The 13,550-nt window shown below is 42.6% G+C and overlaps 1 protein-coding gene across 8 annotated transcripts in view; it reads left to right on the top strand.

The window, feature by feature from the left end:
* KMT2E (lysine methyltransferase 2E (inactive)) overlaps positions 1–13,550 on the top strand; it is a 58,809-nt gene that overhangs the window by 40,134 nt on the left and 5,125 nt on the right. For all 8 annotated transcript variants that reach the window (XM_058189754.1, XM_058189753.1, XM_058189752.1 and 5 more), the window contains 10 exons: positions 174–338; positions 894–1,202; positions 2,609–2,863; positions 3,194–3,335; positions 4,407–4,660; positions 5,446–5,502; positions 6,865–7,440; positions 8,809–9,101; positions 11,477–11,565; positions 12,014–12,105. In XM_058189754.1, coding sequence (XP_058045737.1) covers positions 174–338; positions 894–1,202; positions 2,609–2,863; positions 3,194–3,335; positions 4,407–4,660; positions 5,446–5,502; positions 6,865–7,440; positions 8,809–9,101; positions 11,477–11,565; positions 12,014–12,105 — 2,232 coding nt within the window. The remainder of the gene's footprint in view (positions 1–173; positions 339–893; positions 1,203–2,608; positions 2,864–3,193; positions 3,336–4,406; positions 4,661–5,445; positions 5,503–6,864; positions 7,441–8,808; positions 9,102–11,476; positions 11,566–12,013; positions 12,106–13,550) is intronic.

Raw genomic sequence — 13,550 nt, 5'->3', positions numbered from 1 at the left:
CCAGGTTTCAAAATGTAAATGTATCATTACTATGGAAGAAAATGTGGATTCTGTAAAATTGATTTATGAATGTGACCTGTCAAGAATACTTTGAATGACTTTTTTTTGGGGGGGGTATTTTAAGTCATTTAATGTATGAGTTATTTAAGCATCAGTGTTATTAAATTCTTCAGACCAGAGAAGAACGGAAGATGGAAGCCATCCTTCAAGCATTTGCCAGGTTAGAAAAAAGAGAAAAAAGAAGAGAACAAGCTTTGGAAAGAATCAGTACAGCTAAAACAGAAATAAAATCAGAATGCAGGGATACCCAGATCATCAACGAGACGGAATTTGTTCAGGTAGATACCTACGTTTTATTAAGTGATTATCTCCGGAAATTATCTTACCTGTTTTGATGCTTTTCACATAGTGTTGTTTCTTCATTGCTCTGTTCCTATCCCACTCTTCTTGGGACGATACATTTGGGTGTCCCTGCTCTGCCTAAGCAGCAATATAGTGAGATTGGCTGGGCTGAGACAGAGTGACCAACCCAAGTCACACAGGAGTCTCTGTGACTTCAGTGAAGGCCTGAGCCTCTGTCATCTGGTCATCACACTGGTGGTTTCATTCTAGTTCACCAACTTTTGCAATGCTTAATGTTTGCTTAAGAAAGTGAATTTTGAGATTTGGAATTGTACGTGAATGCAGTCCTAGAGTTCATAATAATCAGTGGAAATAGTTCCCCCCCCAAAAAAAATCTGCCAAGGCACAGAACCGCTAAAATGATCCTAAATAAGATGTATGAGCAGTACTGCCAAACACGTATTTTTATCCTTTGTGTATTTTTTTCCAATTTGGGAAAACGCGCGAAGTTTATCAAAGGTGTATAATTTTGGATTATGTGCAATGTTCAGGAACCCACAAAAGAGGAAACTGCCACCAAGCCAACCCCTGCCAAAGTCAACCGGACAAAACAGAGAAAAAGCTTTTCCCGGAATAGAACGCACATCGGGCAGCAGCGACGAAGGCACAGAACCGTTAGCATGTGTTCGGATATCCAGCCCTCCTCTCCTGACGTGGAAGTGATTTCACAGCACAACGAACCTGAAGCCACTGTGCTTTCCGCTGAGCCTGAAGCAGAGACACCCGTGGCTGAAATAGTTCCTGAACCTGAAGCCCCAGCACTTAATAAATGTCCCACTAAATACCCCAAAACAAAAAAGGTACGTGACACGTCATTGCTGCTTGGTCTGAGATGAGAAGGAAAAAGTAGCTAATACAGGTTTTTTGTTGTTGTTTTTTGCATTTATATCCCGCCCTTCTCCGAAGACTCAGGACGGCTTACACTATGTTAGCAATAGTCTTCATCCTATTTGTATATTTGTATACAAAGTCAACTTATTGCCCCCAACAATCTGGGTCCTCATTTTACCTACCTTATAAAGGATGAAAGGCTGAGTCAACCTTGGGCCTGGTGGGGCTTGAACCTGCAGTAATTGCAGGCAGCTGCTGTTAATAACAGACTGTCTTACCAGTCTGAGCCACAGAGGCCCGTTAAGTCCTTGGCTTACAACTACACTTGAACTTGAAATTTCTTTTTTTTAAATATATATATTATATTATTATATTAATGAATTTTTTTATGAACATAAAAAGTTCCATATCTATCTGAACAGGGTGTTGTCTGGGCAGTTAGTTTTAAGTAAAAGTACAACAATAATCATGATATTAATCATAATAGAGATATCAATATTAATCAGAAAGTAATAATACAGTTAGTTTATCCTTCTTGCAAAATTTTCAATACAATTTTTTAAAATTATCTTTTTAATCTTTTTAGTTTCTAACCTCTGTTCCTATTACTTAGCCATTGGTAAAACAAGTCCCATGTTAAAAAGAATTCTGTTTCTTCCTTTTCTTTTCTTTTTTTTTTAAATGCTAATCATCTCAGCACATTCTAATATTTTTTTTAATAATGCTTTCCTCTGTCGGGATCTCTTCATTTTTCCATTGTTGTGCAAACACAATGCTTGCTGCCGTTAATACATGTAAAATTATGTATGTATTCCCTTTATAATACTGTTTTGGTAATATACCCGACAGAAACATTTCTGGTTTCAAATCTATTATTGCTTTATCATCTTTTCTATTCAAGTATGTATTTTAGTCCAGTATTTTTTATTTTATTTTTTTATTTTCAACTCGAAATTTCTGTTCCTAAGTGAGACCGTTAGTGAGTTTTGCCCCGTTTTGTAATCTTTCTTGCCACAATGAACCAAGGCAGTTGTTAAGTTAGTAACCCGGTTGTTTAAGTGAATCCGGCTTCCCCAAAGGTCTGACAAGACCTTTGTTTGTCAAACGGTCGCAAAAGGGGATCACGTGGCCCTGGGACTCTGCAACCGTCATAAATATGAGGCAGTCGCCAAGTGTCTGAGTTTTGATTATGTGACCATGATCAATAGTCTTAAGTGTGAAACAGTACTAATCACATTTTTTCAGCGCCACTGTAGCTTCGAACGGTCCCTAAACAAACCGGGGTAGTCAAGGACTACCTGTATGTCTTTTCTCTCTCCTTTTTTATGTTCACCGGAACGCCAGAGTAAGGGCTCTGCTGCTTTTTCTGTTTTAGCACTTGGTGAATGAGTGGTTAAGCGAGAAGAATGAGAAGCCGGGAAAGCCGCTGGAAAATCTCTCAGAGAAGCCTCTGCGCATAACCACCGACCCAGAGGTCTTGGCAACCCAGCTGAATTCTTTACCAGGCCTCACTTTCAGCCCGCATGTATATACAACTCCGAAGCACTATATCCGTTTTACATCGCCCTTCCTTTCTGAAAAACGGCGGAGAAAAGAACCGATGGAAAGCATTCTGGGTTCCTGCAAGAAGGTAACATACCTGTTAGCCTAGGGTTATATAGAACATTAAAAAAAAACAACCCACGATAATTCCGTTTTCTGGATTAGGAAGTGAGAAGGGATCCCCGACAAAATTGCTTTTCGGTAGCAGCATCAAATCAGTTGTCATTCCACCCTTGGGCGAAGAGCTTTGTTATTTTGCCAAGCTGATTACATTTATTTTGCCCCCTATTTTTGAGCTACAGATTATTTATATTTTGCCTTAATAATGATAGTAGCTTAAAAACAATGTTGGCATAAGGTGAGCTTTAAGTGTCCTTTGGTAGCATTGGTCATCATCTTCACCGTTCCTGTTTTGCAGCGTTGGTTAAAGCAAGCTATGGAAGAAGAAAACTCGGTTGTTGGGTTTTTCATTTCCTCACCCCACGAAAGATCCAGAAGTCCTGCCATCAACGGTGAAAGTAGAAGCCCCTTATTACTGACCGAAAGCTGTTGTTTGACAGGTGATGTATTTCACCCTCCTCCCATGTTCAGGGCTGGTGTGGCTTCTGGCTTCCAGACCACCAGTTGGGAGCCTCTGTTTCTCAAGTACCTTTTTAACAGGCTGCCTTTGACTTGCGACCAGAATTGAGCCCAAAATGTCTGTTGCTAAGCGAGACAACTGTTAGGTGAATTTTGCCCCATTTTACAACTTTTCTTGCCACAGTTGTTATGTGAATCACTGCGGTGGTATCGCAGTTGCTAAGTGAATCCAGCTTCCCTATTAACTTTGCTTGTCAGAAGGTCACAAAGGGGATCACATGACCCAGGTACACTGCAACCGTCATAAGTGTGAACCAGTTGCCAAGCCTCCCAATTTTAATTATGTAACCATGGGGATGCTACAGTGGTTGTAAGTGAAAAACGGTCATAAGTTATTTTTTTCAGTGCTGCTGTAACGTCGAACAGTCACTAAATGAATTTCTGTAAGTAGAGGACTATGCCTCAAGTACTGACAGAAAAAGACTCCCCTCCTTTTGGGGTGTTTGTGCCTATATATGTTTATAGCAATAGCTCTTAGACTTATATACCGCTTCACAGCCCTCTCTAAGTGGTTTACAGAGTCACCATATTGCTCCCAATAATCTGGGTCCTCATTTTAATGACGTCGGAAGGATGGAAGGCTGAGGCAATCTTGAACTGGTCAGGATCAAACTCCAGACTGTGGGTAGACTTAACCTGCAACACTGCATTCTAACCACTGTGCTGCCATGGCTGTTATTTTATATACATACACATATACATATACATCTATATTAAGTTTTTGTGGGAAGTTTTATTCATACGTATCAGTTTCAGCTCCTGAAAAGAATGGCAGACCTCTTACCATATGTTAGTTTTAAATGATGGAGCAAATGCTTAAATCCGTCCACAAGCGTTTATTTCTTAAAATGATAAGGAGTTCATTCTGCAGCCGGTGACAAGTTCATGAACCTGTTCTAATCACACATTGTTTGAAACTGGCTACATACCAGTACGACCAAGAAAAATGACTTAATTGGGCTTCTCTTTTTTCTCCCCATCGCTACCTGCAGATCTGACAACACCACTTAAAAAGCGAAGACAGTACCAGCTGCTGGACTCCACCTACTCAGAAACGTCGACGCCCACTCCTTCTCCCTACGCCACGCCCACCCACGCCGATCTCTCTGCCTCAGACCCATTGTTGCTTGCCACACCGCCCAGAATAAAAATGGAAGATGAAACCTGTAGGAATGGTTACAAACCTATTTATTCATCCGTTACGTCGGTGATTCCATGTGTCCATGGAAACGCAGTGCACTTTGAGGTGAGCCTTCGGCTACTCCGTTGTCTTCCCTTGTCAGGTAAAGCAACCCAGGTAGCTTAATGGCTTCAGGGGGGAAAATAATCAGCTGTGTTCACGAGGAATAAAGCTGTGCAGATAATCCTCAACTTACAACAGTTCGCTTAGTGGCTGTTCAAAGTTACAGCAGCACTGAAAAATGTGACTTAGGAAAATTTTTCATAGTTACGACCTTTGCAGCACGCCCATGATCATGTGATCGAGATTCAGACCAGCTTGGCAACTGGTTCATATTTATGACCTTTGCTGTGTCCCAAGATCACACGATCACCTTTTGCAACCTTCTGACAAGCAAAGGCAGTGGGAGAGATAGATTCACTACTACTTCACAATCAGGTTACTAACTTGTCAATTGCAGTGATTCACTTAACTGTGGCCAGAAAAGTCATAAAATGGAGCAAAACTCACTGACACACTTAGCAACAGAAATATCGACCTTCGTTGTGGTCATAAGTCGAGGACTACCTGTAATCTTATCGCTACTGTTGCCTTTAGAAGCCTATGAAGGATGCCTCTAAAGAGACTTTCCTAAGAAGGAAAAGTCAGAGTGGGTGATGGCCCCATGTCCTGTTTTTAGGTTTTCTTTTCATACTTGGTCAGTTCCTGCAATACAATCAACCTTTAACTAAACAATAGGTAGCTTTACACGACTGAAGAGAAATTATTTTGTTCCTTATTTTCAAAAACCATCAGAATGCTTTGGTTCTGCAGTTTTTTAAACATTCCTGATTTTTTTTTTTTTACTGCAGAATATTTCTTCACCTGAAAGCTCTCCAGAAGTTAAGAGGCGAACTTTTAATCAAGAGGTAAGTTTGTGTGAGTACTTTTATTTGGTTGGCTTTGCAAAATCTTTTTCTACACCGTAAATTTGTAGAATGTATAGTTCAGGGAGGTTTGTAGGAATACACATTTGCAGACAGTAAATCCTAAGAGGTAAGAAAAGATATGTGAAATCCTGATGGATCATTAACAGTTCCTAAGGTCTAGCTTCCCAAGTTCCTAATTTTACAATGTAAGTAGGATTTTCTTTTAAAAGAAAAAAAGGTGATGGAATGCATGTAGAAGGTTTAATATACTACATAAGATGAACTAACAAATATGCAATCTTGATATGGCAAAGTGTTCAGAAAATGTTATCTTTTAATGTAATTCACAGTCACAAATAAAGGAATCAATTTGGTGTCTTCCCCCTCAATCAATACAATTAATTGGAATAACTAGCTTTTGTTATTCTTCCAGAACTTTAGTTCTTAGAAATGTGTATAGTCACCGGCTATGATTCAAAGATTGTTTCATAAAGCAGTTTAAAAAGAGAACAACTGGAATATTAAAAATAAAATAATATGAAAGAACAAGGAGTAATAAAAAATTACGAGTGTCTATACCTGTGGTGGCGAACCTATGGTACCTGGGCCACAGGTGACATGCGTAGCCATATTGGTGGGCAGGTGAGCTTAGCTCCGCTGCGCATGCACTTGCCGGCCAGCTGATTTATGGGCCTTCTGCGCCCCCCTGCAATAGGGAAACAGCCTGTTTCCTACCTCCGGTAGGCCTGGTGGGGGTGGGGAAGGGCTGTTTTTTGCTCTCATACTCCAGAGCCTTTCTAGGAGCTGGGGGTGGCAAAATGGCCTTCCCCACTCCGGAGGCCAGAAACGGCCCGTTTGCCAACTTCCTATGGGACCAGAAGTTGGCAAACGGGCCATCTTCGGCCTCCGGGGGTGTGTGTGGCCGTTTTGCGCGCCCCCCCAAGGTTCCTAGAAAGGCTCTGAAGCCTGGTAAGAGCAAAAAACGGGCCTAGCCTGGTAAGAGCAAAAAACGGGCCTACTGGGCCCACCATGTCAATAGCGGGGGGGGGTGTTGTGTGCGTGGGGCGCATAGACTTATGGATGTGGGCATGCGCGCGACACTCCCCACTCCCCCTGCTTTTGGCACGTGATGGCAAAAAAGGTTCGCCATCGGTGATCTATACAAACACACCTGTAACCTTAAGGAAAAACTCACACATTTTCTAGATCTTTATTGACTAGATCTACAAGTTGGCTTTAAAAGCGAACCAGAAAAAATGAACTATACATTAAAAGCGAACTACCAGAATCGTTACCAGGGAGATAACTTTCATCTAAGCTATTTCCCCAAACATTGTCACCTCCCCCATCTTTTTTGGACAGGGTTACGAACGTTCCTGCTCCTCCATGCTAGCACTCAACCCGTTCAGAAATGCCAGCCTTACGGAAATATGCCTGCAAGAGATCAAAACGATCGGCTATTCCAGTCCCAGGAACAGGCCCGATGGCCCCCGGCAGTGCTCGGGAGACAAAGAGAGCCCCTCCTCCGAGCTCCAGCTGGGACTTGAAGCCATCGAGCAAAGTGCACTGCAGAAAACGCTGGACGCTGCTCCCTGCCACAACCGGACTGATGCAAACAGCCAACTGGAAACGGCTCACTGCGGGCGGGGGACGGTGTATCCAACCTGGATCAAGAGTCCTGACAGGACAGGTGTCAATTTCTCCATGAATTCTAATTTGAGAGACTTAACTCCTTCGCACCAGTTAGAAGTCGGCGGCGGGTTCCGAATCAACGAGTCGAAGTGCCTGATTCCAGACGATGCTCGGGGCATGTTTGTGGAAACACCCGTGTTTTGTACTTCTGAAGAGGGACTCGCAGCTAGTTTTGGAAGGACTGCCAACAGCGACAACATGATGGATGGCAATTGCACACCCCAGAATCCTCCACAAAAGAAAAAGGTACCAACTCAAGTGGAAGTTTAACTTTAAGGTGCAAAACAATAGTAGGAAGGCATTTCCTGCTTGTCCATAAATTTATATTCTTATGACTTTTCAAAGGCTTTAGTGTAGGCGCCCACTGGCAAACTGAATCGACTTAAGGATTAGCAATGTTGAAGTTTAATTTTCACCGTTGGGGGCAAATTTTATGTACACATCAATTGTGCCTCTTTATAGTTTTCCAAAGCTACTGGAGTAGATTATTAATGGAATAAAATGAAGCTATACAGGTAAGTCCTCGACTTACGACCACAATTGAGCCCAAAGTCTCTGTTGCTTAGTGAAACATTTGTTAAGTGAGCTTTGCCCCATTTTACAACCTTTCTTGCCACAGTTGTTAGTATCATGGTTATTAAGGGAATCTGACTTCCCCCATTGAGTTCGCTTGTCAGAAGGTCCGCAAAAGGGGATCTCATGACCCCAGGACATTGCGACCATCATAGACATGAGACAGTTACCAGCTGTCTGAATTTGGATCACGTGACCATGGGGATGCCTCAGTGGTTGTAAGTATGAAAAACGGTCCTAAGTCAACTTTTTTCAGTGTCGTCGTAACTTTCAACGGTCACTAAACAAATTGTCGTAAGTCGAGCACTACGTGTAGTTGGAGGGTGGAACCTGATAATCTACAGCACTGGAGCAGCTTCATTTGTGAGGGAAAATGTCCATAACATAATTAGGGATGCAAGTCATGTAACATGAGGGGGTCCTGGCAGTTGTCAATTTGAAGATGGATTGCAAGTAACTTTTTTGAAGTCTGTTGTAATTTCGAACAGCTGTTAAGCTTAAGGTTAAGAACTATCTGTCGGTGCTTCATAAGCAGAAATGTCTACATTAATAGAAAAGCAAGCCAATGCCGATGTGTCGAATATTTTTAAAGTCATTTTTGCGGCTCGGTGCTTCTAAAATACTACAATGGATAAATTGGCATGTCTCTGGAGAGTCTCCAGTCATCCAGATCACAGTTATCCCAAAAGTGCTTTTTCAGAACGTAAGCTGGTCTTTGCGTTAGTCGTCCTTCAGAACTGAAGAAGCTTCTTGGAGGAGAAGCAAAATGTTTTCAAGGAAAACCCAAGTTCCAGTTGCCTTTTGAAAAAGCCCCTTGGGGACAAGTTATTCAGATGGTCAAAGAACACAAAACAAAATAAGAACGCTCTTATGATGATTGTGACAAAAACCGACACAGATCGTTTTTCTCCCTCTTTTCAAAATAGTGGCAACATTATAGCACACAAGTCTCTTTTTTTGGGTGGGTGGGGAGGGAGACCTGAGCTGCGATACTTGGAGAACTTTAGAGAAATCACACTTTCCTTCGTGCTTCTGTCCCAGGTGTCGCTTCTGGAATACCGCAAGAGGCAGCGAGAAGCCCGAAAAAGCGGCTCTAAAGCAGAAAACTTTTCTCTCTTGAGCATGTCACCTCACGCTGCTGGGGGAGGAAACGGCAGCGCTGCTCCCGATGGCTACAACAACAGTGAAAACGGGGAGCAGCCGGAGAGGGAACACGCTGCTAGCCTCCCCGTCTCTTTGCCGGCCACCGAGCACGGTGCCATTTCAGAAGAGGCCGAAAACTCTGCTTCCTCAAAGGAGGCATCAGGAGAAAAGAGCGATCCGGAGGCCCAGTGGTAAGTTCTTCTTCAAAATCTCCATTGAGAGCTTGCTAACCTTGCAAAATAAGCTCATCCGGCCAGTAGCAGCTAAACCATCAAACGGCGGCAGAAGCTGGTTTCCCAATTCTTGGCTTTGGTCGATTGGGAATACAGCTAGTCCTTGACTTATGACCACAATTGAGCCCAACATTTCTGGTTAATTAATCACAACATTTGTTAAGTGTGCTTTGCCCCGTTTTACGACCTTTCCCGCCAGAGTTATTATGTGAATCCCTGCAGTGGTTAAGTTAGTCATGCGGTTGTTAAGTGAATCGGGCTTCCCCCAGTGACTTTGTGGGTAGGTCACAAAAGGGGGATCCCATGACCCCAGGACACAGCAAACCAAGCATCTGAATTTTGATCACGTGACCACAGGGAAGCTGCAACGGTCATAAATATGAATCCGTTGCCAAGCGTCTGAATTGTGATCACCCGATTGTAGGAAGGCTGCAAAGGTCGGAACCGTGAAAAGCGGTCGTAAGTCGCTTTTTTTCCCCATGCCGTTGTAACTTTGAACGGTCAGGGAATGTTGTAAGCCAAGGACTACCTGTAAATCACTTTGAGTAATGTCAAAGTAAAATTAGTCTGGATATAAGCTGAACAGACTGAGGAGGTTGAATAGTGCAAGACACAAGACAATAGTGTGTGTCAGATTATTTGTGAGAGCCAGAAACTACTCAAATTTTAGTACTTTTCTGAGGTCACTTATTTTTCAGGACTGTGGGTTGTCTTAGTCACTGTCCGGTAGTTCCGACCCATTTCCCCCTTCTTGCAATGTTTCAGTGAACACTTTGCTATACGCATCATGGCTTTAAAACTGGATACTAGTTGAATCTGGGTAACTCTGTTCTGGAACCCGATAGCTCCGAGCTTAATTCTCAAGACCAGTTATGGCTTGCACTGAAAAAGCTTCTCCCACTTTAAAAAAAAAAAAAAGTTGTGTTGTTTGCAGGCTGGGTGCGATTAATCAAGTCCCGTCAAGTCAATTCCAACCTTTATTTTGGCAAATACCAGCACGAGGAGGGTGAGGTACAAAGAATTACAAAAGCATAAGAGATACGTAAAAGTAAAAACAAATTACGTATAGAAAAGCTAAACGCATATTAAAACGAAAACCTGCAAAGAATTTAAAAACAGCAGCAGATGAGCCCAAAGAATCTAGGTTGAAATGTCTTCGTTTGATTCACGAAGCCAACATTAAAAAAAAACAACCCATCCTTGTTGCTCCAAATCACCTTCACTGCTATTAAGGTCACTGGTTATTTCCACCATAGGCAGGTGGTAACACCTGAGTCAAGTTTCACTTCTCTTCTTAGCCAATTTCTCAGGATATTCCATCCTGCACAACTCATCCTGACTTCGTTCGAGTAGCTGGTTGCAGCAAGGCCTGTTTTGGCCCCGGGCTCTCTTTGGCCAGCCCCTGTGTGCCAACCTTCCCTTGCCACAGTGTGGTTAGCAAAGGTCGGGGGGGCAAGGCATCGTCTGATGGTTCCCAGAGAAAGGTGAAGGAAAGAACCTGCTCCGGTGATTAGCAGATAGTGCCATTGGCTGGTCAGCAGTACTTTACCTTGCCCCCCTTCCATTAGGCAGGTGGGGTTCTCTAGGGCAGCGGTCCCCAACCCTTCTGGCGAGGGAATGGTTGTGTGTTAACAGTGGGCGAGCACATGGGCACCTAACTGCCCTCATCCACTGCTTATGTAAATGGAGCTGCACAGGTGTGCTCCCCCGTTTCCGCAACCTGTTTCCGAATGGCCGCAGCCTGGTAGTGGGCCACCGCCTGGGGTTGGGGACCCCTGCTCTAGGGCAGAGAGAGAAAGAGACATGGGATCATCACATCACCCTCAACCTTCCTTTAATTGAGTCCTTCTTGCTGGACTTACCTGCCCTCTTTCTTACGTTGGGCTAATATGTGCCTTGCTACAGATTTCACAGTGTTAAAACAAAATCCAGGTGGCTTAGCTCACTATTCTGTTCAGATCTTGCGCAACTATCTAGTTCTTACACCAGAGACTCCACATCTGTTTATTCAGCTCTTGTACCGTGTGAACTACCGTGGGATGCATTCACCATTACTCTCGTAGCATCCCACTGTTTTTCTCATGAGGAAGCACCCAGCAGGACTTCCAGAAACCAAAGACTTTTAAAAGATTTAAATAGAACATTTCCATGCCTTTGCATTTTCCTATATCATTCTAGCATAAATATTCTACAAACTCTTAAACTATAAGCCAAAAAAAAGGTTTTTAAGCACCTCCAAACCTGGTTAAAATAGCAAGGGAGCTGAATTAAAGTTGCCTTTAATATTTGCGAGGAAGCAAATTGCTAATTAGAATTCTGTTTTTCTTTTAAAGGACCTCTTCAACATCAGTGGAGCAAGTGAGAGAGCGAAGTTACCAGCGAGCGTTGCTTCTTAGTGATCATAGGAAAGACAAGGATTCTGGTAAGAGATCACTTTGTTGCTTCTGATCACATTACCTCCTTTTGGAGCAGCACTTTGTTGCTGAGCCCTGGTGGGTCAGTGGTTAGAATGCAGTACTGCCGGCGAATTCTGCCAGCAGTTCAATCCTGACTGGCTCAAGGTTGATTCAGCCTTCTGTCCTTCCGAGGTCGGTAAAAGGAGGACCCAATTTGTTGGGGACCATATGTTGACAGATTAGAGTGGGCTGTGAAGCAGTATATAAGTCTTAAGTGCTGTTGCAAATGCTGTTGTTTCTGGTGATCTGTTTTGATTGGCAGCAACTGTTCACCACAAATAATGGATCTTAGGACAATGATCTGTTGCATATATAAAAGTTTAATCTGTCCCTTCCTCTCCACCCCCCCTCCAAATTTCTTAACAGTGTCCAGATCCAGCAATCCTCCTATTTATAGACTCTTGTTTGTTACAGAAACCGATCCTGAAAATCCAGAGCCTACAAGTGAATGTCCATCCCCAGATACTCCTCTGAAGACGTGCAAGAGTCCTCTAAAACCAAGCAAGGTACCGTTTTACATAGCATGATTGAGTTTCCGTGTATATATATATATATATAGAGAGAGAGAGAGAGAGAAAGAGCTTAAATTTTATTACTCGGATTCTGAATTTAATTAGAATTCAAACATACAGTTTTCAGAAAGAGACAGTATAATTTTAATGGACAAATGCTAGAGACAAAAAAGAGAGAGAGAGAGATATCTGATATTCTGTTGCTCTAAATCCCTAGAGACATTTGTAAGATTAAGATGGAAGAAAGAATGCTGGACTTGACTGATTCAGCAAAGCAGTTCTTAAATAGAGGCCGTGGGTGGTATTCAGCCGGTTTGGACCGGTTCAGGAGAACCGGTAGTGCGCACGCTCACATTTTCGGTGCACGGCAAATAGGTGGTAAAATTATGTGAAACCCTGCTCTGATTTGAGGTGATACTTCTGCATGTCTTTGAGCTGCAGAAATATGTCATTAAATAGAAAGCTTAGAAGTAGTGATTTTTTTTCCCCCAGTACAAGTTAAGATGGGTAAAGGAGGGACCACAATATTAAGGAACTGCACAGGATAGTTTCAAGATGGGATAGAGCGTTACTAGCATAAGCAAATGCGGCACAGCCAGTCCTTGACTTACAACAGTTCATTTAGTTACAATGGCACTCAAAAAAAGTGACTTAGGACCATTTTTCACACGACCGTCGCAGCATCCCCGTATAATGTGATCAAAATTTGGGCCCTTGGTTCATATTTATGACGGTTACAGTGGCCCAGGGTCCTGGGATCGCTTCCTGCGACCTTCTGACAAACAAAGTCAATGGGGAAGCCAGCTTCACTTAACATCCCTGTTACTACCTTAACAACTGTAGTGATTCACTTAACAACCGTGGCAAGAAAGGTCAGAAAATTGGGCAAAATTCATTTGACAAAGGTCTCACCATCATAAATAAGATTTCAAAATGCTTAGTTGTCGAAAGGACATTGAAGCCATTATCCTATTAATGCCAGGTATTGAACCGATTTATTAATACCAATTAAATATTGCCTTAATTGTTTGGAGGGTTCTTTTGGAAGAATTGGGTAGCTACCTTAATATAAACATACCTTGCTAATTCTCTGCTGCAAAACAACCAAGAGGCGTGACATTTTTGGGCTGCACAATGAAAGAAGTTGACAAGTTTTAAACGAGTTCTTTAAATGTTAGTTAAAGCTGTTACTTTTTTCCCCCCAGAAATTTTGATTATTTATATATATCGTTCACAGAACAGGGATATTGTTTCTTTCTTTTCATGGGGTTCAAACATGGTGTAGACACCAGTTGTTGTCAGACAAGTGAGAGCATCTTGTGTGAAGAAATGCTGTTCTTGAGCCTGCACAGAACTCTGTGTGTGTGTGTGTGTGTGTGTGTGTGTGTGTGTGTGTGTGTGTGTGTGTATACATATGTATGTATGTATGTATGTATGTA

This window comes from Ahaetulla prasina, chromosome 7 (genome assembly GCF_028640845.1).
Source record: "Ahaetulla prasina isolate Xishuangbanna chromosome 7, ASM2864084v1, whole genome shotgun sequence".
Classification (NCBI taxonomy): Eukaryota; Metazoa; Chordata; class Lepidosauria; order Squamata; family Colubridae; genus Ahaetulla; species Ahaetulla prasina.
The sequence above is the reverse complement of the archived record's forward strand: the minus strand, read 5'-3'. Positions and strand labels throughout refer to the sequence as shown.